This window comes from Podarcis muralis, chromosome 2 (assembly GCF_964188315.1).
Source record: "Podarcis muralis chromosome 2, rPodMur119.hap1.1, whole genome shotgun sequence".
In the NCBI taxonomy this organism is placed as follows: Eukaryota; Metazoa; Chordata; class Lepidosauria; order Squamata; family Lacertidae; genus Podarcis; species Podarcis muralis.
This window is the reverse complement of record NC_135656.1, coordinates 22,294,775-22,322,723: the sequence shown is the minus strand read 5'-3', so window position 1 is coordinate 22,322,723 and position 27,949 is coordinate 22,294,775. Positions and strand designations below refer to the sequence as shown.

Sequence of the window (27,949 nt, the reverse complement as noted above, 5' to 3'; positions counted from 1 at the left end):
GCAACCATGGTGTCATTTTAATGACAAAAAGTAAATGGATTTGCATCATTTTCCTTTGATAATTGCTCTCCAAATCTTAATCTATTAAAAGTATTTTAGCAGTTTCATCAGTGAAGCCCTTCCCGTACAAGACTCAGAAACGGTCTTTGTCTTATCCCATAATTAGCATGGCTAAAGTACTTCTTTGCAATGCCCAGCCTTGAATTAATGACCCAAATAAAATACATGAAATTACCTTCTGAGCAGCTTACCGTATGTCAACAACAGAGGCGCTTTTATGGCCCGTGTTCTTTGAGCTCATTGTTTGCCTGAAACATCTGTTAATATGTTAAAAATCGGCTTGAACATCTGTGGTATAAAATGAACACCCAATAAAATTTAAAAATTACTTGTTATCTTTCTAAGTGTGACATTACTGCATTCAAAGAACAGGAAGTCACTGCACAATTTCCCTCCCTCTCTCTTTCTCTCTAGCCCCGGGGAAGTCCCATACCGCTGATTGAGGGTCCCAAAACACACGGCGTAACAATTGAAGAGTGTGTTATCACCCCCAGTACAGATCTGAAGTTTTCATCCGGATTTAAACAGAAGAACAGTTTGCGCTATTTGAGGAATCACTGGCTTTTAATAGGTATCAGGAAGTAAACATCAGGATTTTTTTGTGTGTGTTACACTGCCCTCTGGTGGACAGAATTCAAATTCTAAGATGCAGATTATATCCTCAAATTATTTAAGGGTTTTATTTAAGTATTTACCAGGGGGATATGCAAAATGCAAATTCTTGATTTTAAATATTCAGTCGTGCCTTGCTCGTATCATAAGATATCATGAGAAAGAACTTAAGAACTAAAAAATTAATGAGCAGGCATTTGCAAATCCATTAATTTGCAAGTTAACACACCATTTTACAGAAAGAGTTTTTGGGTGTATGAAGCTTGCAGTTGTTTAGTTATAGGCCCATCGCTACAAGACATGATAGTGGATTAGGTAAAGGTAAAATACATACCAAAGTGTAGTACATACTGGTACGTAGTTAACTGTAGGAAATTCTCAACTACATCATGAATTACTCACTAATATGCAGCTCAGTCGAGGGATGCGGGTGGTGCTGTGGGTTAAACCACAGAGCCTAGGACTTGCCGATCAGAAGGTCAGCGGTTCGAATCCTTGCGATGGAGTGAGCTCCTGTTGTTCGGTCCCAGCTCCTGCCAACCTAGCAGTTCGAAAGCATGTCAAAGTGCAAGTAGATAAATAGGTACCGCTCCAGCGGGAAGGTAAACGGTGTTTCCATGTGCTGCTCTGGTTCGCCAGAAGTGGCTTAGTCCTGCTGGCCACATGACCCGGAAGCTGTCTGCGAACAAAGGCCGGCTCCCTTGGCCTATAGAGCAAGATGAGCGCGCAACACAGAGTCGTCCGCGACTGGACCTAATGGTCAGGGGTACCTTTACTTTTTCCTAGTTGGCAGAGCATCTTAATGTCAGGGTTGTGAGTTCGAGACACGTGTTGGGGGAAAAGATTCCTTCATTGCAGGGGGTTGGACTAGATCACGCTTCCAGCCCTACAATTCTATGGATTGGTGGCCATTGGCTTTACAAAGCTATTAAATTCATAGAGGATGTGTCTATCCAACTAGCAGGCTAGTGATAGCTAAATGGGCCCCTATATCAGAGCTGGGAAGCCTTTTTGCAACCTAAGGGCCACCTTCCCTTCTGGGAAACCCCCCAAGGGCCACATACCAATAGTGGGCGGGGCCAGAGGCAAAGTTTCATAGAACTAGTTTCTGCATTTGACTAGGGACAAGTTTCCATACTTAAGCCTGCCTCTGCCCTCCACCCAGATTGGGAAGAGGCAGTATCGGACTTGACGGGTGCATTCAAGCCAGGCTTGGGGAGTGTAGCAGAGCCAGTGAGGCCATCTTTTCCTCCTGGGAATAACAGAAAGCACGTTCTTGTTTCCAGGGCACCACGAAACACCGTTATCGGCCCCGACAAAGATCCTGGAGAAATTCCCCAGCAATTTGCCAAAGCGGCACGAAAATGTGATCCCGGCGGATTCGGACAAAGCTGCTTTTGAAAAGGTTGGTGAATAAACGAGGTCTCGTTTAACAGAGTCATTAGGAAAGTGTCATCATAGAATACATTCCACGTTGTGTAAAACGTATGCGCGTGAATGAGGTGGGGGAGACAGGATTTGCTTGGGATTCCTCCGTCATGTGCGTGCAAATTGCAGGATGCGCTTTTTTGTTGAGCATGCTTTTAAACAGATTGGGTGGGGGGAATCATCCATTAATTTTTCCAGTCAGATGTGTTTCTCGCTTAGATGTTTGCCATGCCTCAAAGGAACAAGGTGCACACAACGACCTCTGTTTCTGTTGCTCTGCAACAATATCTCATTCAAAATATGACCTTTACGTTCTCCCCAAACCAGGAAGTTTGTGGGTCTCCCAGCTGGGAGCAGTGTGAAGGCTGTATTTTAGATGCGATGTTCTTTCAGAGGCAGCGGGGGAACTTGTACACCCTGTTCCTGCCTAGGTGGGTAACGTCCAAAGCCGCTCAGTACGAACTCATTAGTGTGAGTTCGTGGGCTTTGTGAACAGCACAGGAACACCTGATGCAGCAGTATAGCTAAAGCTAAGCAGGCGTGGAAGATCTTGGCCCCTTAGATGGGAGAACACAGGGAGCCCCATTTAAGAAAGGAGTATTAATATATATATAATGTTTTATATTTAAATAAATGCAACAGTGAGTTTATTGAGAAACATGGCCAAACTGCTTCAAAAGCAGCATCGCAAGACCAGGGAAGTTCATAGGAAATAAGCTCTAAAGGATGGCAGGCTTGTTTCCTTGTTTTATTTCTATCTGTTTAATAGTGAAAATCGTGTTTGCATGGCTATCTTGGGTCGGAATCATGTCTTTAAAAAGCATGAATCAGTTCTTGATATATTTGCTTAGAAACACTGAGCACTGTGCAATTTCTAGCCACTTTTTATTCACTCCCCCCTCCCCCCGGATCTTTTAAGGGTTGGAAATTTGTTTTGTATTCATTTTCATGTTCCATTTTGGTATGTAAGCTGCCTTGGGGGAGGGCTTTGCCCTGAAAGGTGGCATAGAAACATTAAAAATAGACCTTTGCCTAATTGTACGTTGTTAACTTTGCAAGCCCTTATCCTTGTTGACAAGTGCCCTTTTCGTACGCAGCTGGGCAGCCCTAATCGAGGTCGTTCCTTCCATGGAAGCCCCTTGAACTAATGCCGTCTTTGGTTCTCTCAGGCAATCAACATGGGGGGCAGTTCCAGCAAGGACTTGCCTCCTCCCATTTCGGAGAATGCTGGAGAGACCCCCGGCCAGACGCCCCCTCGACCAGAGGCTGCCGTCGATTCCATACTCAAGGACACGGCTACCGTCATCCTGAGCACTTTCCTGCTTGTTGGCTGGATAGCCTTTGTCATCACATATCCAATGGTAATTGGCCAGTTTGCAGCTTGATAGTCTAGTTTGCAGCACGGTCGTCTTGTGAATCGATAAGAAGGGTGGCGTTGTTGGTGCAGACTAACAGCAAGAGCGTGGACATTTTGGGGTGGTTTTTATTAAACAGAGATTTATGCCCTCCCAAACATGACCTCAACAAGTCCTGATGTCAGCTAGCAACATAATCTTTAAAATAACCCATGGGGTACAAGAGAATAATGCACATTTATATATTCATTTTATAAACAGCTTTCTTAAAAGTCTGCACTCCAAGAACTGGTCCTTAGTTAAGTCAGGGATATCTTTATTCTGTATCAAATACAGTGGTACCTCGGTTTTTGAATGTAATCCGTTCCAGAAGACCATTCGACTTCCGAAGTGTTCGGAAACCGAGGCGCAAAGGGCGGTCTGCAAATTCAATACAGAAAATTGGGAGGGAAACCTCAGCGGAAGCCGTTCGTCTTCCGAGGCGCGTTTGAAAATGGAAGCATTTACTTTTGGGTTTTCGGCATTCAAAAACCGAAACGTTAGAAAACCGAGTTGATTGTTTGGGAGTGCCCCACACTATTTGGAGGGACAAAGACAAGTAGCTACATCTAAGTGTGGGGTTGGGAAATTGCTTGAACCTCCATGTCAGCTGCTTCCCACAATTATAATGTGCATTTTTATCATTATTGGGATATCCATTTTAAATTAATTGCACTATGAATTTCCTGTTGTTGACACTGTATGAAACCAGCGTTCCATGGTTGGAATCTGTGAAAATTAAAGCTGTTAATGTTGATGCCAACCCTGATAACTGAGTTGTATCCAGAGTGCCCCTCTGCTCATGGGAAGCTCCTTGCCCTGTAAGAGGGGATGGGGCGATTTTTGCAAATTCTCCTTTCTCCTGCAGCCTCCCACACTGTTCCAAAGGGCGCACCCAATTCTCTGGAGATTTGGGGAAGTGTGGGGGGCTGCACAGAGATGGAGGAATCAGCAAAAAATCTGTTTATGGAAACCTCTGCTTGATTCAAAACCCTACCATGAATGGAGGCATACAGCTGGATACAACCTAAAGCCACAAAGCAAGTAAACATTAAATGCAAGAAAAGCAGAAGTTGGAGATTCACAAAATAAAGTTTAATTTCCCTCCATATTCCTCCCCCCCCCCCTTAAGAGTGTGCATAATCAGCAACAGCGACAACATCAGCAATTCCAGAAACAGCTGGAGGAGAAGATACAGCTGTTGCAGCAGCAGCCTTTCAACCCTCCCACTGACTTGCCCCCCGAGGCAGAATTCCTGGATGGCTCCTGCGTCGGGCCAGAGAGCTCGGCCACCAGCTCACCAAACATGTCTCCAAAAGCATCAAACCACTCTGCCTATTCCAACGTCTCCGCTTCTGATGTCGGGAGCTGCCTTTCCACAGAGCAAGAAGAAGGTGATAAAAACCAAACTTAACCTTTTCTTGTAGATTCAGGCTGTGTACACATTGCCAGCTTAAAATGCAGCTAGTTTGTTCTCCGCCCCCCCCCCCGCCCCCATTCAGATAGGAAAAATGGATCAAGACACAGTATTTCATAATCAGCCATAGGATAGATATTGATTGTGGCTACTTGCAAGTGCACCAATGCCCAACCCAGCAGTTTGGATCCAGACTAAATGGGGAGGGTACAGCCTAAGAATGTAAGACTGCACTTCTACCAAGGTTTAAGCAAGCCTGGATGGAGAGATGTCAACAGCCCTCTGTCCCCAGCCTATTTCAGGATCAGTCGTAGAGATTATTATTTTTAATGAATCTTTTGAAAGTTTGGACATACATGAATTAGCATACATCTATTCCTTCAATGGGACGCGGGTGGTGCTGTGGGTTAAACCACAGAGCCTAGGACTTGCCGATCAGAAGGTAGGCGGTTCGAATCCCCACAACGGGGTGAGCTCCCATTGCTCGGTCCCTGCTCCTGCCAACCTAGCAGTTTGAAAGCACATCAAAAGTGCAAGTAGATAAATAGGTACCACTCCGGCGGGAAAGTAAACGGCGTTTCCGTGCGCTGCTCTGGTTCGCCAGAAGCGGCTTAGTCATGCTGGCCACATGACTCGGAAGCTGTACGCCGGCTCCCTCGGCCAATAAAGCGAGATGAGCGCCGCAACCCCAGAGCCGGCCACAACTGGACCTAATGGTCAGGGGTCCCTTTACCTTTACCTATTCCTTCAATGAAGTTGGTTCAGTTCACCTTGTATGACACCGAGGACTACCTAATCACAGTGTCAGTCTTGGGAACTTTTCTAGACAATCCTTGTATTGTATCCCAATGCCCAAAAGCTAGGACAGACAGCATGTTCCCGGTTCAGTTTTTGGCAAGCAACCAGCTGGAAGAGAGCTCCGGAGTGATGGGGCAGACACTGAGCACCTTTCTCCATGTGCCTCCATTGCGGAGACTGGTACACAGGTGGTACCGTCAGTTGGCATTAGAGATTTCAGCAGAATGTCAAGGAGAAAGATACAAGAATTGCTCATCCTCCCATCTACATATGCAGTAACAACTCCTGTCAGGTGAAGGTTGGGTGAAGGATAAGAACATTGTTATGGCAATGCAATTGTCAGTCTTTGCTGTTACTCCTACAGACTGATTACACAGCTTAGTGTACAACATAAACGAGGCCAGATAGCTCAGTTGGTAGAGTGTGAGATTCTTAATCCCAGGGTTGTAGGTTCGAGCCCCACATTGGGGGAAAGATTCCTGCATTAACAGGGGGCTGGACTAGATTGGGGTCACTTCTACGATTCTATTATTGCAACTGGTGTTGCTAAATCTGAATACTTCTTTGTTTTAAAAGAAACCAGTTAAGTCCTTAAAGTCACAGCGCCACCCGTGTCCCTCCTTAAGGACCCGTTAAGTCCTTCAAGTACCCTAAATGTCTTTCCTTCCTTTCATGGTGAGCCTTTAAGTGCCACGTGAGAATATGTGCCTAAAAGGTGCCATGGGTATGTTCAATCCCCCCCCCCTTTCCTCTCCGCCCTTCTCCAGATGAAAACATGGCCACTATAGCGGTTGGAAAGATTTCGTTCAACCCGAAGGATGTGCTTGGACACGGAGCTGAGGGAACCATCGTTTACAGGTAAAGCACCAGACATGAATGCTGTACACCAGAGGCAAAGGCTTCTTCCAGACTATTGCTATATTGTGGGAGAGGTTTGATTGCATACCGACAAATTCAGGTTGTTGCACCATTAGAGTAGACTTGGTGTTCTTGCAAAGCTAGCTTTTTTTAAAAAAAAGTAAAAGTAAAAAAGACAACTCTTTGCAGTAAGGCAAATGCACTGGCAAGTGTAGTATAACAATTTCTTCTTGACGCAAAGTCACATGACCTCCCCACAAGCCAGTTGAAATGAATGCCCGGTAAACTGTTGATGTTGCATAACCTTCCCACCAGCTTTGTGCAAACAAATTGGGATGTGGATGCTCAATAAACAGGTTGCCTGGAAGCACAACGAGGGATGCTTATTAAGCCAGTGTCTGTGGTTCTTTTCCTGAGTTGTGTGTTGGAAGAAGCAGCTCTTATTGCATTTTCTTTAAACATGCATGCCTATATTGTTACTTGTGCACTTGCTGATGTCTGTGTCAAATGTTCACATTGGGCAGGATTGAACTAACAAGCCCTGCTAGCAGAAGCCCACACATGGACTCTTGCTAGCATGAGCTAGCTACTTTGCTGCTTAGTGCTACTTTGAATGGCTCTGTTTCTTTCCATCTGTTTCCAGCACTGAAAATTAATTTTTTGGCCTTCAGAGTTAAAGGTCTGCATGGTCTCTGTCGCCATATTTATTCCATGCTGCATTTAGCCTTTCCAGCTTATCCTTCGAAGTACGGAGTGAGATTGACTGTCGTGTGAGAGGCCCACCCACTTACACAACAGGGCTTCTCCTTCCCTCTGCAGGCATCCCAAAAACCTGCTCTGGAGGGTTGGTGGATTCCACCAAAGCAGATAATGGAAGTGCGCAGAAAGGCTGGAGGAGCAGAGAAACTAGAAATTCTATAGCACAAGCATTGGATGCCACCTATGGCACCTTTTTCTCTGCCACTCTTTGAGTAGTTGCTTCTCTTGCTTATTTGTGTCTCTTGTGTAGGAAAAAGTATGGCACCCCTTGCAGCATAACTGCCACCTTTGTGATGGCCACACAAGTGAGGAAGCCATCTTGTGCATCAACTTACTCACATGTTTATCCATACAGTCCAAAACCTTTCTCTTTCCAACCCAGAATAAAATTCCTTCAATACAATTGGAAGCATGGTAGCCTGATAAGAACAGGCACGATCCTAGCTGAGTAACACAGTTAAATGCTAAGGAGTTTCTCTGCTGTATCTACAGGGGGACATTTGACAATCGAGATGTTGCCGTGAAGAGAATTCTCCCCGAATGCTTCAGCTTCGCTGACCGGGAGGTGCAGCTGTTACGGGAATCTGATGAACATCCAAACGTGATCCGCTATTTCTGCACGGAAAAGGACCGTCAGTTCCAATACATAGCGCTTGAGCTCTGTGCCGCGACTTTACAAGAGGTAAACTATGGATTATACATGCATCTGCAGCTAAAACTGGAAAGGCTTGCGAGTTCGTAAGAAGAGAAGTTTCCATTTTAAGTTACAGTAAGGCCACAACTTACATGGGGGCTACATTCCAGGGATCCAGGCTAAAGCCAAAATTGCATATAGTCATAACATATTGGGTTCAATGGTGGTGGGATTTTCAGTCTTTTCCTGGATGCCCGTGTATTGCCAAGCGCACGTTAAATGTGCATAAGTTGCAAGCTTACTGTATCTATTTCAAGCTTGATTGTGTGATGGGGTGATGGCTTTGCAACTGAATAGATTTTTTTCTATCCTACATTTTCAGTGCATAATTTGGCAGTGAATCACACCCAGGGAAGTTACTAGAGGCGAATAGACTGCCTCTGTTCTAATTCTCTCCCATTAGCACTAATTTAAGCATACGAGATCATACACAGAGCGCAGGGAATACCAAGCTGTGCAGCTAAATCTTTTGCATGTTCACTCAGAAGGAAGTTCCACCGTGCTGAATGAGGCTTACTCCCAAGAAAGTATGGATAGGACAGCAGCCTTAAACTCATTTTGACTTTGTTTATATGCAATTCTAGTATGTGGAACAGAAGGACTTCAGTCAGCATGGTTTGCAGCCGATCAACCTCTTGCAACAGACAATGTCTGGTCTTGCGTATCTCCACTCTCTCAATATTGGTAAGAAACCATTTTATTTTAATATCCAACCACTGCAGTGGCTCATTTTTTTTCTCTCTCGGAGAAAATTAAGATACTTAGAGCTGGGAAGGAGCAATGGTAATATTATTGCTGGATATAAAGCCGTCTGTGCACATTGCCCCTTTGTAGAGTAGGCTTTAGTTATAATACAGTTTGGAAAGATGACAACTCACCCCAGTGCAGAGTGTGTGTTCTCCCCAGTGAAGCCTCAAAAGTTTTGGAAGGCAAGAACAAATTTGATAGGGAGCTTGGGTGGTGCTGTGGTCTAAACCACTGAGCCTCTTGGGCTTGCCGATCAGGTCAGCAGTTCGAATCCCCGCGACAGGGTGAGCTCCCGTTTCTCTGTCCCAACTCCTGCCAACCTAGCAGTTCCTGCACCAAAAGCAGTTTAGTCATGCTGGCCACATGACCTGGAAAGCTGTCTGTGGACGAACACCGGCTCCCTCAGCCTGAAAGCGAGATGAGTGTCGCAACCCCATAGTTGCCTTTGACTGGACTAAACCGTCCAGAGGTCCTTTACCTTTTTACCTTTCCTTACTATGTCCTGTTGTGACATCACATACTTAGCTAGAAGCACATGAGAAGGTCTGGGGTCAGCATCTGAAAGTGCAGGTAAGGAACCTGAGTTTCCCTCTGGTGCACAGTATGGTAGTAATTAGCCCTCCAGCCCCCCCCCCCCAAATTTAAAGGAAAACTGGGAAATATCTGTGTTAATGGAGTAAGCATGTAATATAAGCCTATTGAATTGAGATAAATGTATTTTAGCAATAAAATGGCTCTTTTTACTATTTAGAATCTCTCTCTGTCTCCACTTTCTTTATTTTAGTGCACAGAGACCTGAAGCCGCACAATATCCTCATCTCCATGCCGAATGCCCACGGAAAGGTCAAAGCCATGATTTCCGACTTTGGCCTCTGCAAGAAGCTTGCAGTCGGCAGGCACAGTTTCAGCCGTCGGTCCGGGGTCCCAGGCACTGAAGGCTGGATTGCTCCAGAGATACTGAGTGAGGACTGCAAAGAGAACCCGGTAAGTCAGCTGCACTTCTCTTAGGACTTGAGCCTGGGCCATATCTGGTTTTCAACATGGTGTCATATCAGAAGCTAAATACTGCGATATGTTGATCATGATGTCTGGAATGTATCTCAGCTGCTTCTTCCTCCCCGTCTCCTGGAGAAGCCACATGGCCTGTCATGTACTCCCCTGCATCTTTTAAACTAAGCTTGAGGTTTATAGACTTCAGTACTGGAATGAATTATTTTAAAAAACATAACAACCTGCAGCAGATTTGGCAGAGTTATCTGACCAGTACACTGTGAGTGAGACATGGGAGTTAGAACTCAAGGACCAGATACATCTGAGTTATTATAATTAAAAGTTGTATACCTGCAGGTCTCATCCAAAGGTGCAAGAAAGTACTTTATGTTTCTGTGAATAACTTGCATACTTTCATTTGCTGTTACATTTCAATCTCTCTTTTAAAATGCTTCTCTTTACAGACACACACAGTGGATATTTTTTCAGCTGGATGTGTCTTCTACTACGTGATCTCTGAAGGCAACCATCCATTTGGCAAATCCCTGCAGCGGCAAGCCAACATTTTGCTGGGTGCCTACAGCCTAGACTTCCTCAATCTAGAGAAGCATGGTAAGCAAACAGAGACGTTTTCCATTATTGTAAAGCTCTGCACTTCTGTTGTTTCCGAAATAAATGTATATTTATACCTAGAGAAAATACAACCATAGCATTCAAGAGTTGTTAGATAGAGTAGGAGACTTAGAGTTCAAATGGAAACTGAACTTTGCTTGTGGAACTTCACAAAGTTGCATAGACTCTTCTGTATACATATTTCTTTCTCTTTTTTTTCAACAGAGGACATAGTTGCTCGTGACTTGATAGAGCAAATGATAAGTACAGATGCTCAGAAGCGTCCTTCGGCTAACTGTGTACTAAAGCATCCATTTTTCTGGAGTTTGGAAAAGCAACTTCAGTTTTTCCAGGTGAGTCGCAGCCCTTTGGTCTGCTATTTTAATTTCACAAGCTTAAATCTGCACTGGATTATATACACTGAAATACTACATTTCAGAACCCTATATTGCACTGCATTTGGGCCTGAGGCTGCTTTGGAGTGATGATTGTGCTGAGGGAGCTGCAGTCACTAAGCTTGGGGCTGCTGGAGAACTAGACTTCTGCCATTTACTGGAACCTTTTACTCAACATAGGAATCTGCCTTATACCAAGTCAGGCTATTTGCCCATCTACAGCAGCTCTCCAGGGTTTCAGACAGAGAGAGTCTCTTCCAGAAAATGCTGAAACGGGAACCTCTGCCGAGGAGGGGGAGGGGCACATAATTCTGGAGCCGAATCTCAACAGGCCGTAAATGTGTGTTGTCGATTTCAGGATGTGAGCGATCGAATAGAAAAAGAATCCTTGGATGGTCCAATAGTAAAGGAGCTAGAGAAAGGAGGCAGAGCAGTGGTGAACATGGACTGGCGGGAGCACATCACGGTCCCTCTGCAGACAGGTGAGACTTCATTTTGTGACCTTCATATAGAACTTGTTGGGGCTACTTAAGACTTAAAATTTATTATTATTAATAATACCCTGCCCTCCCCTGCCAGAGCTGGGCTCAGGGCGGCTAACACCAGTAAAATTACAGCAAAATCATAATAGAAAAAAAACCCAATTTAAAATACAGGTTAAAATGCAGCCTCATTTTAAAAGTAGCCCATAGATCACAACCATAAGCGGAGGGAAACATGAGGGTCAGACTGAGTCCAAACCAAAGGCCAGGCGGAACAGCTCTGTCTTGCAGGCCCAGCGGAAAGATGTCAAGTCCTGCAGGGCCCTAGTCTCTTGTGACAGAGCATTCCACCAAGTCGGGGCCAGTACTGAAAAGACCCTGGCCCTAGTTGAGACCGAACTAACCACCTTGCGGCTTGGGGCCTCCAAAGTGTTGTCATTTGTGGACCTTAAGGTCCTCCGCGGGGCATACCAGGAGAGGCAGTCCCGTAGGTACATCACTCTTACTGATCACTCTTCCACTATAGAGTAAAAAGCAAAAGCAAAACCACTTGTTTCTTTATTTTTCTTTTGTTTAATCATTCCAGTTTTACTTCTTGCAGATCTTCGAAGATTCCGATCCTATAAAGGCGGCTCAGTAAGAGATCTCCTGCGAGCAATGAGAAACAAGGTACGTGAATTCTGAGAAGCCAACTGCATAAATACCATTGAAAGCATGTTTTTAGGGTTGGAGGAGCTGGGTCATGGTGCTTGGCCTCCTCATGGACCAAGGAGGTTTGGTGCCTGAGGTGAAGCCCTTGTTAGCTGGTGACACGCTGTGCCATTGGAGTGACCACCGCCTGCCTGCCCAACACCCTGCAAGGCCAGCTCTGCAGGGCTCACCGGGGGCTGTGTGCTCTTGCGTCCTTCTCATGGTGCCCTCCAGCTGAAGGGTGGCTGAGAGGCTCGCAGAGCGTTGTGAGGAATGCACTCTACCCACCCCCCAGCAGGGTAGAGTGTGTTAACCACACTTGCCAGGTTCTGCCCACCACAGGGCTCCTTCCTTGAAAATGTTGGGAAGGCCAAATTCCCCTCACCACCACCAGATGTAGGCCTGGGAGATTGCCCAGGACGAGTATGAGTGTGTATTGCAAGTGAAACTGCCACCTCTTGAGTCCCTATGTAGTGTAGTGGTTAAGAGCAGTAGACTCGTAATCTGGTGAACCGGGTTCGCTTCCCCGCTCCTCCACATGCAGCTGCTGGGTGACCTTGGGCCAGTCACACTTCTTTGAAGTCTCTCAGCCCCACTCACCTCACAGAGTGTTTGTTGTGGGGGAGGAAGGGAAAGGAGAATGTTAGCCGCTTTGAGACTCCCTTGGGTAGTGATAAAGCGGGATATCAAATCCAAACTCCTCTTCTGCTTCTTTAAACTGCTTGGCTGAGGCCTCAGCTAAACAGTTTTACAGAACCGCCCGGCCATGCGGTCTCCGTTCGACTTCCCCTCCCGAGGCAGGCCAGCGCATGCTTGTCTTGGCACAGGGATTGGGGGTGGGCTCAGCCAGGCGGTGCTGCTGGCGAGCCCAGTGATTGCCAGCAGCCCTGCTCCGCAAGGCACGGACAGGGCGACTTTGCACCCTGTGCCTTGCAGTCTTCGCCTGCGAAGGTGGGCTGCATCTTTTTCCTCCCGGTGTGGTTATTCCCCCCTGGGAGGAAAGAGACAGCACGCCTGCACAGGCAAAGGTGAAGGCAATCAAACACACAGAGCCCAAATATCCCAGCTGCTCAAGCAGCAGGGACATTGGGGCTCACTCAGCTAGCGGGCAGGAGCCTTTTCTCCACCCAGCTGAGCAGCAGGCTGGGGCAAAAGCGCTCCAGCTGCCGCGGTGAGAGCCGATGCAGTTTCACCCCGCGGATTATTGCCAAACATTGCCCAGCCCCTCATCACCAACACCACTGCTGCAGGGCACATTCACACTGCGAGGCCGGGGTTGGACCGAATGATCGCAGACCTTGCAAAGCGGCATGGTGGGCACACTCACGTGGAGGAGAGGCTGTGGCTAGCTGAAGGCATTGGGTCATCATGTGAGGGATCTGCTGGAGCTGCCACAGTGTCTCCACTGCTTCTGCCCCCAGGTCACTCCCTCCTTGGGGGGCAGTGGCGGCTGGCGGCTTCACCTGGCAGCATATCGCAGGTGAAACCAACACCGCTTCTGAGTCCCTCTTCTAGGAGCAGCATCGGTTTCACCTGCGATACATTACCAGGTGGAGCTGCCATTGTGCTCTGCCCCTCATACTGCAGAGGGAGGTGCAAGCTGCATCACCGGGCCGATACAGCTTGTTCCTCCCTAGGCTTCTTCAAACTGCTCCACTGAGGCATCCATGCGTTCCTCAGCAGAGCAGTTTAAAGAAGCCCAGGGGGCTGAGAGCCAGTGTGGTGTAGTGGTTAAGAGCAGTGGACTCGTAATCTGGGGAACCAGGTTCGCTTCCCCGCTCCTCCACATGCAGCTGCTGGGTGACCTTGGGCTAGTCACACTTCTCTGAAGTCTCTCAGCCCCACTCACCTCACAGAGTGTTTGTTGTGGGGGAGGAAGGGAAAGGAGAATGTTAGCTGCTTTGAGACTCCTTTGGGTAGTGATAAAGCGGGATATCAAATTCAAACTCTTCTTCTTCTAAAAGCCCAGGGTAGGGACTTCATTAGCCTGCTCTCGTGAGCCCCAATGCCTCGAGCCAGAAGGACATCAGGGCTCACTCAGCTGGGAACAAGCTGCACTGTTCCTGCAAGGAGCCTGGTTTGAGGCAGCCTATTCCTTCCACCTCATCGGTCTGGGGCCAGTGCAGCTTGTTCCCAACATCAGGGTGTATCGCCAGATTGCAGTGTTTGGCTGGTGATACATTGCGATGTTGAAAACCTGACACAGGCCTGGCCCTGTGGCTCCGGCCTCGAGGGTGCCTGGGGCCATGCCTCTCCAACCCCTCTGAAAAATTGAATACCTTGTGATTCTGCCTTCTTTTCCTTCCAGAAACACCACTATAGAGAACTTCCGCCCGAGGTGCAGGAAACCCTTGGTTCCGTCCCAGATGACTTTGTACGTTACTTCACCTTGCGGTTCCCTCACCTCCTCCTGCACACCTACCATGCTATGCAAATCTGCCGCCAGGAAAGACTGTTCCAGCCTTATTATATGCAGGACTCAAGCAGCCACGTACTTTCTGCAGGTGGTGTTTGAGAGCCGGAGACTCTTTGTTCTTTGCACAAACAGGGCTGTGAAACAGGCCTGTCCTTAGCAGGGTGACTCGAGGGATCGTCAGAGAGTTGAAAATCCTCTTTCAGAGACCCGGACTTATCAAACGTGCCTTGAACTCTCTGCCTGCTCTGACTCAGGAAAAAGGGGCTCCGGGTAGGAATCCAAAGAAGATGCAGTAACTTGCAGAAAGCTTTATCCTACAGAAGTCGGGAGCAGTGGAAAGGAAATTCCTAAGAGGAAAAGTGAAAGGGAGGATCTAAAACAGCTCAGCTTGGCACAACATTATTCTCAATGCCTACACTGTTTGCTCCTTACATACCGGCATTCAAGCCACCTTACTGCACAGAACAGCAAAAAGACAGACTGAAACCGTAACATTGCCAAGCCCCTTATGGATCTCAGGAAGGAGCCTTTTAAGTGTAGCACACCATTTCCAGCCACTTTTGTTCCACTGCCATGTTGTGCACTTGAAGCAACCAGGGACCCTGATTTTTAATGGGAAGTGGCAGATTCAGCAAAATGAATGCAATGGTTCAGCGAAGAGGCTAGCCCTCCAAATACTAGTTTTAAAATAGTTTTGTGTAGACATAAAATTATCCTTGAACTCGCCAACTGGAAGCATCAGTCCAAATACTAATAGCTGACAAATACAGAAGGATTGGCATGCTACGGTGTTACAAATCCAGAAACCTTCTGGACCAAGGTTTGGCTTTGGCTATAGTGCTGGAAATCCCTAATTCCTTTAGAGAAATCCGTTCAGATGTCATTTCTGGTTTCTTTCCAAGAATGTGACTAGCTTAATAGTGTGATTTAGATGCAACAGTTGACACAGCTAGAAACGCTCCTTAATTTTATTTGTAAATCTTAAGTTGTTTAGCTAGAGAAAACAGAGCTGGCGGTTTAAAAAGGTACAGGAAAACCTGTATTTTTAAAATTTTTAGAAACTCAGTCTCTTGGGAAGCTATGAAGAGAGAGAGGCATCTGCTTCCCATCTCGAAGGATGCAGTTTCCCTTTTCAGTGTCCCTAAAACAGTGATGCACAGGGCATGTGCAGAAAGCATTAAGAATTCCCACTGATGTGCTCTCCAATATTTGTAGTATTTTACCAAAAATATTTATTTTACATATTTATATTTATTTAATTTTTACTTACAAAGTGGTACCACTTTGAAATGGTACAAGTGTAAAGCATGCCAAATCTTTTTTAAAAATAATAAAAATAGTAAGTGAATAAACAAAAAAAGTAAAATCCGCTCTGGTGCAGTAATCTTTTTAAAAAAATTTTAGGTTGACAAGGAAAAGGTATACTGCATCTTTTCAACCAAGCATATTCATTAGATCAGGATAAAATGTTCTCTCACATAAGGAAGTTTTTAATCTGTGTGGCTGTAATCTCTCTGTGTCTTAAAATGAATAAGTTATTAATGGTTAATTATATGATTGGGCATTGGTATGGGTATTTGGTTTTTCTGCTTTGTCTTTTGTCCTCATCATTTTTGGGCCTTACATTACAGGGAAATGGTTTTTTTTTTTTTTTCTAGTTTTATAATGCAACAGCAGATATCAAGGTAAGATATGCAAATATGGACGTTACAGGATGTGAACGCTTGAAAATGATGGTGGTCTTAACCTAACTTAATTGAAAAATCATATTTCCTATTTTTGTAGCTCTACTGTACAGTACTTTTATATTTCTTCTAAATAAGAAATTTACACAAAAATTAAAAGTAGATTTTGAAACCGTTGTATGGTGTCGTTTTATTTTAAAATGGTGTGCATAGGATCGGGCAAATTCATGGAGAATAAGACTATCAATGACTATGACTAGAGGCAGTAATGCTTCTAAATACCAGAGTGCTTGGATTCTGGCTCGCTTGTTTCCCCCCAGGCATCTGTTTGGCCACTGCAAGAACCAGGATACTGGTCTTGACAAGTCATAGGCCTGACCTGGCAGACTTTCCTTATATCATTTTTTTTAAAAAAAAATAATTTTTAAATTAATTTTAACATATAAATTATAATACATACCACAAAACTTCACATCTTATACAATCTATTTTTGGACTTCCATCAGCACCTCTGATGATCCACCATTCTATCACTTCTTCTGCATTTCTTTAATTCATATCGCCTTTAATTATCATAACTAACCATCCTCCCCTTTATCCATTTTTGCAATAATTCGAATAATTCACCTCACAAAACTTCTTGCAAACCTACAAACATAATCTGATCATCACAATTACTTTTCAAATAGTCCGTAAATTTACGCCAGTCTTCTGTGAATCTCTGGTCCCTCAGATTTCAAATTCTTCCGGTTAATTTATCTAATTCTGCATAGGACTTTCCTTATATCATATTCATATCTGTGTGTATTGTGTGGCTCTTCAATCCAAGATTTGGGGCTGGAAGAGTAAAAGCTAGAAAACTGGAAGTGTGCCAGCTTACTGTTCCACACAACAGTTCTATGGCAAGAACACACCAGGAAGGCGAAAGTGCCAATTGACTACCCTTCTGTGGAGAGTTACAATTATATAACTCTGCAATTACGGCTTTTAATTCCCCACCCCCCAAACAATAAGCAGAACTAAATGAAAAATAAATGCTGGCGTGTGCATACATACAACACCCCACCCCCCCATGCAAGTCACGTAACGCAACTGCTTGCCGCATGAAGATGGCCAACACAGGGAATGTAGCAGGCCTTACCTTTGCTTGATTTATGTCCAAGTAGAATAGCTGCAGATGGTTTTCTGATGCACCTGCTGGGGCTTCTGAGAGTTGAGATGAAGCAATAGTGCTGCCGGAATCATCTGTGACCCATGAGATCAGGACGTTATAAAAAGACGCTGCAAGAAGAATAGATATGATAGCGGATCCGTTCCCCATGGTGCAGATGGACAAAGAAACCTTAGCCTGCACCAGACGCTACCCCAGTGTTTCTCAACCTGTGGGTCCCCAGATGTTGTTGGACTACAATTCCCATCATTCCTAGCCAGCATGACCAATGGTCAGGGATGATGGGTGTTGTAGTCCAACAGCATCTGGGGACCCACAAGTTGAGAACCGCTGTCCTACCACCTGGTCTGTGTAGCAGCTGATAGACCATAATATGTCTGTGCAGGGCAGTTTTAGAGTGTTAGCGCAGGTTCAGGGAAGGACCGAAATAAAAGTTTCACTGTACAGTGGTACCTCGGATTACATATGCTTCAGGTTACATACGCTTCAGGTTACAGACTCCACTAACCCAGAAATAGTACCTCTGGTTGAGAACTTTGCTTCAGGGTAAGAACAGAAATCGTGCTCCGGCGGCGTGGCAGCAGCAGGAGGCCCCATTAGCTAAAGTGGTGCTTCAGGTTAAGAACTCTTTCAGGTTAAGAACAGACCTCCAGAAGAAATTAAGTACTTAACCCGAGGTACCACTGTACTGTATTCTCAGACTTTGGCTGTGTACACAACCAGACTTTCAAAGCATATCCGCTCCCTCAATAAAACTGGGAACTTAGTTCACAGACCTACAAGTCCTAGCACCCTTTGTAAGCTACAATCCCCAGGTTTCTTGAAGGTGTATGTGCTTCAAAAGTCCCCTATAATAATAATAATAATTATTATTATGTATGCAACCAGTAAATATATACAATTCATAATAAAAATGTATGCAACCAGTATGGGAAACGAGCTATACATGAGGCAGAATGCCCTACCATCCACAAGGAGGCAGTAACAAGGACAGCCTGTCAAAATACAGAAGTACAGTTCTTTTCTACTTCAAATTAGAACTATAAATGGTTTCAGTAGAAATAAAGGCATTGGATAGGGCAGGAAGAAGAGGGAAGTGCTTCTGGCAGAACTGTTACTCCACTTCAACTCAAGAGTATTCAAACTGCAAAGGCTAGTGGCTGATGCAAATGAATATTGTTATGAGTTTGGAGTGTTAAGCTGGGTGCCAGACCCCTCTAAATCCTGGATGCAGCGAGTGTTAAAAGCTAATCGGGACAGGCTAGCTTCCTGAACCCCTGGATCCAGCAAGTGTTAAACTATTAAGTCAGGCTAGCTTCCTGATGAGGTAAGGGGGGCTCATGGCAGATGATACAAGCCAGAGTAGAGAGTAGACAGGAAATGCTGGGGGCGGGGGACAGAGAGCAAAATGTTTGATTTCTGTTTGAATCCAAGGCTGCAGCTATGGTAGAAAGAAGACCCTTTTGGGGTGTTCATGCTGCAAACAGTTCCATCATAGCTTCAGGTGGTAAAGGTAAAGGGACCCCTGACCATTAGGTCCAGTCGTGGCCGACTCTGGGGTTGCGGCGCTCATCTCACTTTATTGGACGAGGGAGCCAGCATACAGCTTCTGGGTCATGTGGCCAGCATGACTAAGCCGCTTCTGGCACACGGAAATGCCGTTTACCTCCCCACCAGAGCAGTACCTATTTATCTACAGTTGTACCTCGGGTTACATACGCTTCAGGTTACATACGTTTCAGGTTACAGACTCTGCTAACCCAGAAATAGTACCTCAGATTAAGAACTTTGCTTCAGGATGAGAACAGAAATCGTGCTCCAGCGGGGCGGCAGCAGCAGGAGGCCCCATTAGCTAAAGTGGTGCTTCAGGTTAAGAACAGTTTCAGGTTAAGAACGGACCTCCGGAACGAATTAAGTACTTAACCCAAGGTACCACTGTACTTGCACTTTGACATGCTTTCGAACTGCTAGGTTGGCAGGAGCAGGGACCGAGCAATTGGGAGCTCACCCCATTGCGGGGATTCAAACCGCCGACCTTCTGATCGGCAAGCCGTAGCCTCAGTGGTTTAGACCACAGCGCCACCCACATCCTTCGGCTCAGGTTGTATATATGTGTAAATAAACCATATATCATGACACCACAGTCTCTGCAGTGCCTCATTTCCAAAGGGAAACGAGAACCCTGGGTAAGCGTCTGGAACCCCTGAAATCTTGCACCGCTCAGGAATTGGGTGGCATGCGACAATATCTATCCCCACAAATGAGTCAGAATGAATGCTCAATAAAGAGTGGACTTAGTCCACTGTGTAAACTTTGTGAAAGCAAAACAGGATGCTCATGAAACAGGTTGCCTAGAGGAGCCCAGTAACCAAAGTTGGCTTTTTAGAAGGTGCGCACGCACATGCAATTGGCAGTGGGCAGGCAGCTTTAGCTAAGGCCCCATCTCACCAAATCATGGGGGAGACTAGTAAGTGAAGGATGAGCGGTTGCCTGCACAGGCAGCTGCAGAAGATAATGTTTGCTGGCCTTTTTCATCCTCTGCTACTCCCTACTCTGCTCTCTGGGGAGCAGTTTCTGTTGCTATGTAACTGCATATGAAACTACAATGAGTCATAACTGAGAAGGATATTGGGTCAGGGTGGAGCTAGTGGAAGCACAGCTGTTTTATCAAGTCAGGTGTTATGAAACGCTGTTATGACAGCCATGACTGTGCTTTTATTTTGCTCTCTGCTAAACAAAGAAATGAATATATAAAACTACACAACAGGGGACATATTAATGGTCTATCTAGCCTAGTACTGTGTCTCCAACAATGGCCAGTTCTAAGCAATGGATGCTGCACATTCCATTTCCTGTTGAAAACATGCACTCAGTGGCACAAGATCCATTATTATGTATTAAATTCCTATACAGCCCTATACCAACAGGTCTCAGGGTGGTTCACAGTGAATCCTCAGGGCAATTGCAGAGAACCCCCAAGACAGTGCTTGGGAGGAAGAGAGGGGACTGTGCCATCTGTTCCAAAATGGCTGCTCTGACTGAACAATCAGTGAAATTCAATACATTGAATTCCTCCCAAAAACTGCAACAGCAACAACAAATAAACAAAAATAAGCAAACTGTTGTTTAAAACATTATCATTAATAACAACCATAAAACCATATGGACAATAGCACTAAACTTTAATACGCAACAGCACTAAAAACGTGCTATCAGAAGCTCCAATTTTAAAATGCCAAACAGAATAAAACAGTCAAGAACTTGTTGGAAAGCTGGCCCTCAGCCCCAAAAGAAATAAATAACCAAACTTCGAATAAGTAGCATAGCAACCAAACCAGAGGTTCCCGGTCAATCAGAAGCTCAGCTGGCCAGAAACTTCCAGAATTTCAGTACAGTGGTGCCTCGCAAGACGAAATTAATTCGTTCTGCGAGTTTTTTCGTCTTGCGATTTTTTCGTCTTGCGAAGCACGGTTTCGGAAAAGTTTTGGAAAAGCTTCAAAAATCACCAAAGTCTTCAAAAACCTCAAAAAAGGCTACCACACCGCATGCTATGAGTTGCTCCTCGAAGTCAAGTCGCAACTGTATTAACGGTGTTAAGAAACAGGAAACAAACTTGCAAGACGTTTCCGTCTTGCGAAGCAAGCCCATAGGGAAAATCGTCTTGCGAAGCAGCTCAAAAAACAAAAAACCCTTTCGCCTTGCGAGTTTTCCGTCTTGCGAGGCATTTGTCTTGCGAGGTACCACTGTAAGTCTAAGGGTTTTGGTGCTGTCCCCAAGAACAGCTCTCCATGTGTGTGTGATGTTATAACCTAGGCTACCGACGATATTTGAGGGCATCTCAAATGGCCCCCTGGCAGCAAATCAATAAAGGCAGGCCCTCACTCTAGGAGCAAACCAGATGGGGGAGCAAAAAAGGTGTCATGGCCTTTACCAAAGTTGTCATGGGCTTTGAAGATGCTCAAACTCGGGGGAAACGCGCTAAGAGGAAGACGTGCTTGGCAAACCCTCAACATGATCAACTCCTGCCTGGAAACCTATGTCCCCACTGGGCAAGGATACATGGATTCAGAATTGGCCTCCACAGTCACTTCTGGACTCACTGTTAAGACCGTGTTTATGGAAGACAATCTTACTTGGCTACAAGCGATCGCCAAAAGAGGAGGTGGTGGTATGCTTTTCAATATGTGCTCCAACCTTTGTTGGCAGGCTGTTATTTCATTGCCCACATATACTTCTGAGCAGTGCCGGATTTACATATAAGCTAAACAAGCTATAGCTTAGGGCCCCACTCTCTTGGGGGGCCACCAAAAAATTTAAAGGGGGAAAAAACTGGATGTACTTTGATAAAATACATTTTGTAATGGCTCTAGATAACTATTAGGTCCCTAAATTACCATACAGCATTTATTCAAAAAACAAAACAAAAACAGTGGCAATTTGTTGTTGACAAAGGACAGCTGGACATTATAAGGGCTCCATTACCTTCAGCAGCTTAGGGCCTCATCAAACCTAAATCCGGCCCTGCTTCTGCATAAATTCAGCCATGCAAAAAAGAGACTCTGGCTTGCTATTATCAAGCCCTCCAATTCCTCTAGAAGACAGCAGGCCTTGCCTCTAACTAAACATGTATAGAACCAGGGAGGTTGTGACATGAAAGCAAAATGCCTGTTGCAGGTAAGTCCTATGGGTCTGGCTAAAGGGGAAAGAGCTGCAGACCAATATCTGATTTCACAGGGGAAACAAAATGCAGAATGTTATACGTGGCTGTATTTATGGCAGTTTTATTTAGACAGTTTGGACAAAGGTCATTTTTTTCTTCCTCCCAGTCATTCTGTTCTCATCTTGCAGCATCCTGCTAACAGTAAATGAAATGTACAGGTTGCAAACGCTGAACTTTGCTGCCCCCTTCTGCACTACTCATCACATACAGTTAAAAACTTAAGGTTTTTGAAGAGAGATTGGGGAAAAGATGGCTTGTTTTATTTCTCTCTCTCTCTCTCTCTCCGATTTCTAATTGTGGGCAGTGAACATTCATCCAATTTGCTTGCAGAGTGTCTGTTTTCCTGTGAATAATTTGCTTACCTACCCAAACTTTCCAATGCATTTTCCCATCACTATCTAAACAGCAAAAAAACCCACATTGTTTTTAAGTGGATTTGTTACGCTAGGGCAAAAGAGCTTTTTCACCTTTAAATGTGCAAACCGGAGGCATTCCTATTTGGGATGACAGGAGTGGAAATATTAAAAATGGACCAGAAACTGTTTATGTATGCTACAACAGCAGTGAGAACTTTATAAGTGCAAAAGTGGAAACAGCAAGAATTACCGACGGTAGATGAATGGATGGCAGATGAAGATGATAAACTACGCAGAATTGGCAAAGCTGATGGGGAAAATCCGAAACCAGAGTGACCAAACATTCCAGAGACACTAGAGTAAATTCATTTAATATATAGGCAATCACTGTAAACATATAAAGACACTAGCTGGACTGAGATAAACTTCACAACGTTTAATAGAATAAATTTTCTACTTGTGCTTTAAGTTTTAAATAATTCAACTTTAATGTAGAATTTTGAAGGTATAAATGTGTGACTTTAAGATATTTTCTAGAAAAACCAGGTGACGGAATGGAGGGAAGTCAAAAGCTCGGCAGAGCTAAACATTTGTAAAAGGTGATATGATGTTACAATATTGTTAAAAATAGAAAATTTAAAAAAATATATTAAAAAAAATAAAAATAATAAAATAAAATGCTCCCAGGAGAGAGAGAGAGAGAGAGAGAGAGAGAGAGAGAGAGAGAGAGAGAGAGAGAGAGAGAATTAAATGTGCAAACCTTGAGTTTCAGCATGTGGTTGAATCCCATATTGCTACGAAACTCAGCTAAGAGTGCTTCAAGACTTCTGGCAGGCAAAGACTATATCTGACACATTACACAAGACACAACGAGTATGCAAGCAATAGAACACTTGCCCATTTCTTTCTCAGAAGCAGGCCACAAAGTATAGCCCAAAATACTTAAATCATCTCTACAAACCAACAAGCTAGCTTATTAGAAAGTGGGGTATCTTTTTACTTCTGGCAGGCAACCATACAGAACCACAAACCTTGCTTCCTAGTGGAGGCGCAACATTGCGGCAGAGAACAAGCAAAGCACATGTGGAGACCTTGGTTGTGGGTGTTCTGCTATGTCCCTCCCCACATCAGAATGAGCCTTTGAGGGTGCTAAGAGAAGAGCAGCGGCCAGAAAAGTGTGTTTCAAGCTAAATTTACTATCGTTTCTAACGTTTACTATTTTCTATAATATATAATCAAATCTGTACAGTTGATTTGAGTTTAACACTATAGTGCCATTATAGTGGCACTATAGTAGCACCAGGCAGAGGGCCTTCTCGGTAGTGGCACCCGCCCTGTGGAACACCCTCCCACCGGATGTCTATTTCTTTGACTTTTCCAACTATCTGACTTTTAGAAGATATCTGAAGGGAAGTTTTTAATATTTGATGAATTATTATATTTTAATATTTTGCTGGAAGCTGCCCAGAATGGTTGGGGAAACTCCGGAACAAATTACAGTGGTACCTCAGGTTAAGTACTGAATTCGTTCCGGAGGTCCGTTCTTAACCTGAAACTGTTCTGAACCTGAAGCACCACTTTAGCTAATGGGGCCTCCTGCTGCTGCCACGCCACTGGAGCATGATTTCTGTTCTCATCCTGAAGCAAAGTTCTTAACCCGAGGTACTATTTCTGGGTTAGCGGAGTCTGTAACCTGAAGCGTATGTAACCTGAAGCATATGTAACCTGAGGTACCACTGTAAGTACTTAACCCGAGGTACCACTGTAAATAAATTATAATAATAATGTATAACAGGAGAAAATTTTGATCTCTCACACATTTGTCTGATTTTCAGCTCTGCTTCCTAACATAAGAAGATACAAGACTTGAAGACAAAAGTTGGGAGGTTAGGTAACCCTAACTCCTGAAGTACTGTGTGGTACCTCAGTGATCCGAACATCAAAAACAATGCTGCAGAGAAGGGTCTACTAAACGCAAGAGAAATGTCTCTGAGCTTACCATACAATAATGCCACCATCGGGTGATGTGGGAACTGGGGAAAGCAAACACCAGAGATGTAGGGTGTTTGCAATCAACTTTGAAAAGTGTCCATCACAAAAACTCTTATTTTTCTGCAGTTTGGCAGCTTCCTTACCCATGAACACTTTTCTCATGTTTGTAGTTTTCCACCCATTTCTCCACAAAACAATTCTTAGTTTACCCATCCCAAAACTTTTAACAGCTGAAATTTCAGGAAAACAAATCCTTCTGAAATTTGGCACGATTCATTACAAGGGGCAGCATTGCTTGCAAAATGCATCCAAACCTGCCTCAAAATAATTATATTTCTTTTTTTAAAAAACAGAAACACCAAAAAACTTTTAAAAGGTACCTATTACAAAAGCCCCCGGACCTATTTGCCTGCGATGTGGCACACTTTAGCAGCTCTGGAGAGACTAATAATGCCTGAATGTTTCATCATCTTCTGACAAAAGGATAAGAATTAAGTTGTACCTGTTTTTTTGTCTCTCAATGAAGCAGACTCTGGTAAACCTGGAGCCAAATTTGATGGCCTACAAAGCGCCTCAGACCAAACTGCTTCAATGGGGTTTGAACTCGTTTGTAGAAAGCTGAGATGCTGCCTCCATTCAGCTGCCATGAGCCATAAACTATATTGCTACCACCAAAAAACCCGACCTCTTTATCTTATTAAAAATACAGACTACTACTAACCTCAGTTCATCTGTGGGCTATATGCCTCTGAAGAAAAGGGATTCAGCCTAGTCTGTTGCATTGTCTATATCTAACCCACCCACACTCCCCATCTTCAGCTGTGTCTCTCCAAAGACAAATCTGCCATTGATGTGCTAGAAGCCCAGAGCCATTAACAGCTGCTCCTCATCTCAATTTTACATGCTCATCATTTCAGCTCCTTTTCTAGCACAGGGCTATAGTGGCAGGTGAAGCCACTTCTGGCAGAATTTCCTGGCTTGTGGAAAACCTGGATCTTGGACCCACCAGATCTCCATCTTCCCTTCCTGTCCACTGCTATACTAATAGCTCACACAGCCACTCCTGCCTGTAGGTTGTTATGTGAGGTTTTGCCCCAGCTCTAGTTGTTCATTGGCCTTCCTTTTCTTAAGCTCGAAGCCTGGCACCCTCCAACCTGCGGCCTTCCAGATGGTTTGGCCTACAACTCCCATGATCCCTAGCTAACAGGACCAGTGGTCAGGGATGATGGGAATTGTAGTCCAAAACATTTGGAGGGCCGGAGCTTGGGGATGCCTGCTTTAAACCCTTCCCCAGCCATTAATTGCTTTGCTGGCTGTTGTTGCCACTGTCTCACGTCTTTAAGGAACTGTGACTTTTAACCAGACCCCACCCAAGCCTTTATCCACCAACCCTGGCCATATGCTGGGGGAGGGGGGGAGCTGTTCTGCCTGGAACAAACCCACCTACATAGTGTAAATCAACCTGCTCAATTAATCTCCCCACATCCATACCTTCATGTACGATTGAGGCCTTGGTGTTCCTAATGCTTGACTAGAAGGGAAAATGGCACCTGCTTCCTCCCACATTTAAGTTCTACATGCTACACCTGGCAGAATTTCTTTTTCAGGCAATGCTTAAAGATACAGACGTACCTTAGGTTTGGCCAGCCTATGAGCTCCTGGTTCAGTATCCTTCAGCTTCCCCCACTTCCTTCTGGTCATCACATCAGGGCTCCTCGTGACCTTGGTTCCTATGCCAGACTTTGCCCAAGCCTGTTAAAACTTTAGTTTCTCCTCCCTTAACTTTGAGAATTTGCAGCCTTGTTTCCTCAGGCCTCTGCTTTTAGGTGCATGGTATATTTGCCTACTGTTCCTTTCTTCCTTCAACCACCCTGATGGGCCCAGCCTCTCTGTTGTCCTTCCCATCAGCAGCATACTCCTTGCTGTCTTGTGGGTTTCCTACAACCATCTCCTCCAAATAGTCCCTCCTCAACCTGCTGGCTCCTTTGCCATTCTTCTCCACCTGCCCAACTGCGACCTACACCCACAGACCCACGTTTCTTGATCGACTGCCAACTCTACATTTTTCTATCAGGCACCTGCCCAGGCTTCCTGGATTTAGCTTCCTTACCTTTTTCCATGCATCTTTCCGGTCATTCTTCTTACTTCAGGACCACTAAGAGGCAGGTACAGAGGCCCCAAACTGAGCTTTCTTTAAAAAAATAGATGTGTCTCTCGTCTTCCTAGAAATGTAGCTCTGCTTCGGCCTTTTACCATTCTGCTCCATGTGCTTGCAGCAGTCAGTTTTGTCATGGTTAATAGTATTTCATATTTATAGGTTCCAGACTTTGTGTGCATATATATTGATTGTAGGGACGCGGGTGGCGCTGTGGGTAAAAGCCTCAGCGCCTAGGGCTTGCCAATCGAAAGGTCGGCGGTTCGAATCCCCGCGGCGGGGTGCGCTCCCGTTGCTCGGTCCCAGCGCCTGCCAACCTAGCAGTTCGAAAGCACCCCCGGGTGCAAGTAGATAAATAGGGACCGCTTTCTAGCGGGAAGGTAAACGGCGTTTCCGTGTGCGGCTCTGGCTCGCCAGAGCAGCGATGTCACGCTGGCCACGTGACCCGGAAGTGTCTTCGGACAGCGCTGGCTCCCGGCCTATAGAGTGAGATGGGCGCACAACCCTAGAGTCTGGCAAGACTGGCCCGTACGGGCAGGGGTACCTTTACCTTTATATTGATTGTAAAATGATGTTGGGGGTAGGGAACAAATCCCATAACCTTCCTTCGCTGCACATAACAACTTTTTGCCATTCCGTTCTAATCACTGGAGTAAAGTTGGGAGAAAACAACTAAAAGCAGCAGACTCCAATAAAGAGTTTTGTTCCCACGCCTAGTGCACTTTTGATATAAGGGTAGCCCCACTCCCTGCTTGATGTATCACATGTATAAATTCAATCCATATTTGGCTAGATTTTATTCGGCCTTTTTCTGCCAGTTAACCGTCGCCCACCTCATCTTCTCTCTGATCATCCATGGACTTCTCTCCTCACTTTCAGGCTGTCCATTTTCATTCAGCCATAAACCTCCAGTGCTTTTATTAATAAAGTCACATGTTCTCTGGTGCAAATGGTTCTGCTCTACGTAAGGAGTGGAACACAGGTGGGAACTAGCTTGAGGGCCGTATTGTGGACAGTGGTACCTCGGGTTAAGTACTTAAATTTGTTCTGGAGGTCCATTCTTAACCTGAAACTGTTCTGAACCTGAAGCACCACTTTAGCTAATGGGGCCTCCCACTGCGGGAGCACGATTTTTGTTCTCATCCTGAAGCAAAGTTCTTAACCCAAGGTACTATTTCTGGGTTAGCGGAGTCTGTAACCTGAAGCGTATGTAACCCGAGGTACCACTGTACTAGGCAACCTTTCAAGGGCTATATGACAAGAGTGGAGCGGAGAAATAAACGTAAATTTTGCCATTGTACAATACAGGCCTCTCCATCTAGAGAAGCAAGAGACATTATTCATAATAGAAATATACAATCCTATCAGGGAAAAACACCTGGAGTCCAAAGTAGGACCAGTGAAGAGTGAAGCCTAGGAAAAGGTTACAACAGTCTAAGAGCCATTTGCCCCTAGGCCTGACATTCCCCATCAGCTGGGCAGTCACCTCCAAGAGGCCAGTGGTTCCACTATTCGCTT

The 27,949-nt window shown here is 45.1% G+C and overlaps 1 protein-coding gene and 1 long non-coding RNA gene across 3 annotated transcripts in view; one reads left to right on the top strand and one right to left on the bottom strand.

Annotated features, from left to right (window-relative positions):
* Positions 1 to 16,213, top strand: part of ERN1 (endoplasmic reticulum to nucleus signaling 1) — a 61,080-nt gene extending 44,867 nt beyond the window's left edge. Inside the window, exons 10-22 of the mRNA XM_028712672.2 lie at positions 475 to 631; positions 1,959 to 2,077; positions 3,270 to 3,461; positions 4,627 to 4,888; positions 6,477 to 6,567; positions 7,819 to 8,008; positions 8,605 to 8,704; positions 9,552 to 9,751; positions 10,222 to 10,369; positions 10,595 to 10,722; positions 11,123 to 11,246; positions 11,848 to 11,915; positions 14,245 to 16,213. Coding sequence (XP_028568505.2) covers positions 475 to 631; positions 1,959 to 2,077; positions 3,270 to 3,461; positions 4,627 to 4,888; positions 6,477 to 6,567; positions 7,819 to 8,008; positions 8,605 to 8,704; positions 9,552 to 9,751; positions 10,222 to 10,369; positions 10,595 to 10,722; positions 11,123 to 11,246; positions 11,848 to 11,915; positions 14,245 to 14,451 — 1,986 coding nt within the window. The 3' untranslated portion in view covers positions 14,452 to 16,213. The remainder of the gene's footprint in view (positions 1 to 474; positions 632 to 1,958; positions 2,078 to 3,269; positions 3,462 to 4,626; positions 4,889 to 6,476; positions 6,568 to 7,818; positions 8,009 to 8,604; positions 8,705 to 9,551; positions 9,752 to 10,221; positions 10,370 to 10,594; positions 10,723 to 11,122; positions 11,247 to 11,847; positions 11,916 to 14,244) is intronic.
* Positions 14,568 to 26,621, bottom strand: LOC114587850 (uncharacterized). 2 transcript variants are annotated; one of them, XR_013391785.1, is made up of 3 exons: positions 25,768 to 26,621; positions 17,179 to 17,318; positions 14,568 to 14,699 (listed from the first exon to the last, which is right to left on the bottom strand). It is a non-coding gene; the product is annotated as an uncharacterized LOC114587850 (long non-coding RNA). The 2 variants fall into 2 exon arrangements; XR_003704342.2 differs by lacking the exon at positions 25,768 to 26,621 and adding an exon at positions 24,998 to 25,761.
* Between the last annotated feature and the right edge of the window lie 1,328 nt (positions 26,622 to 27,949).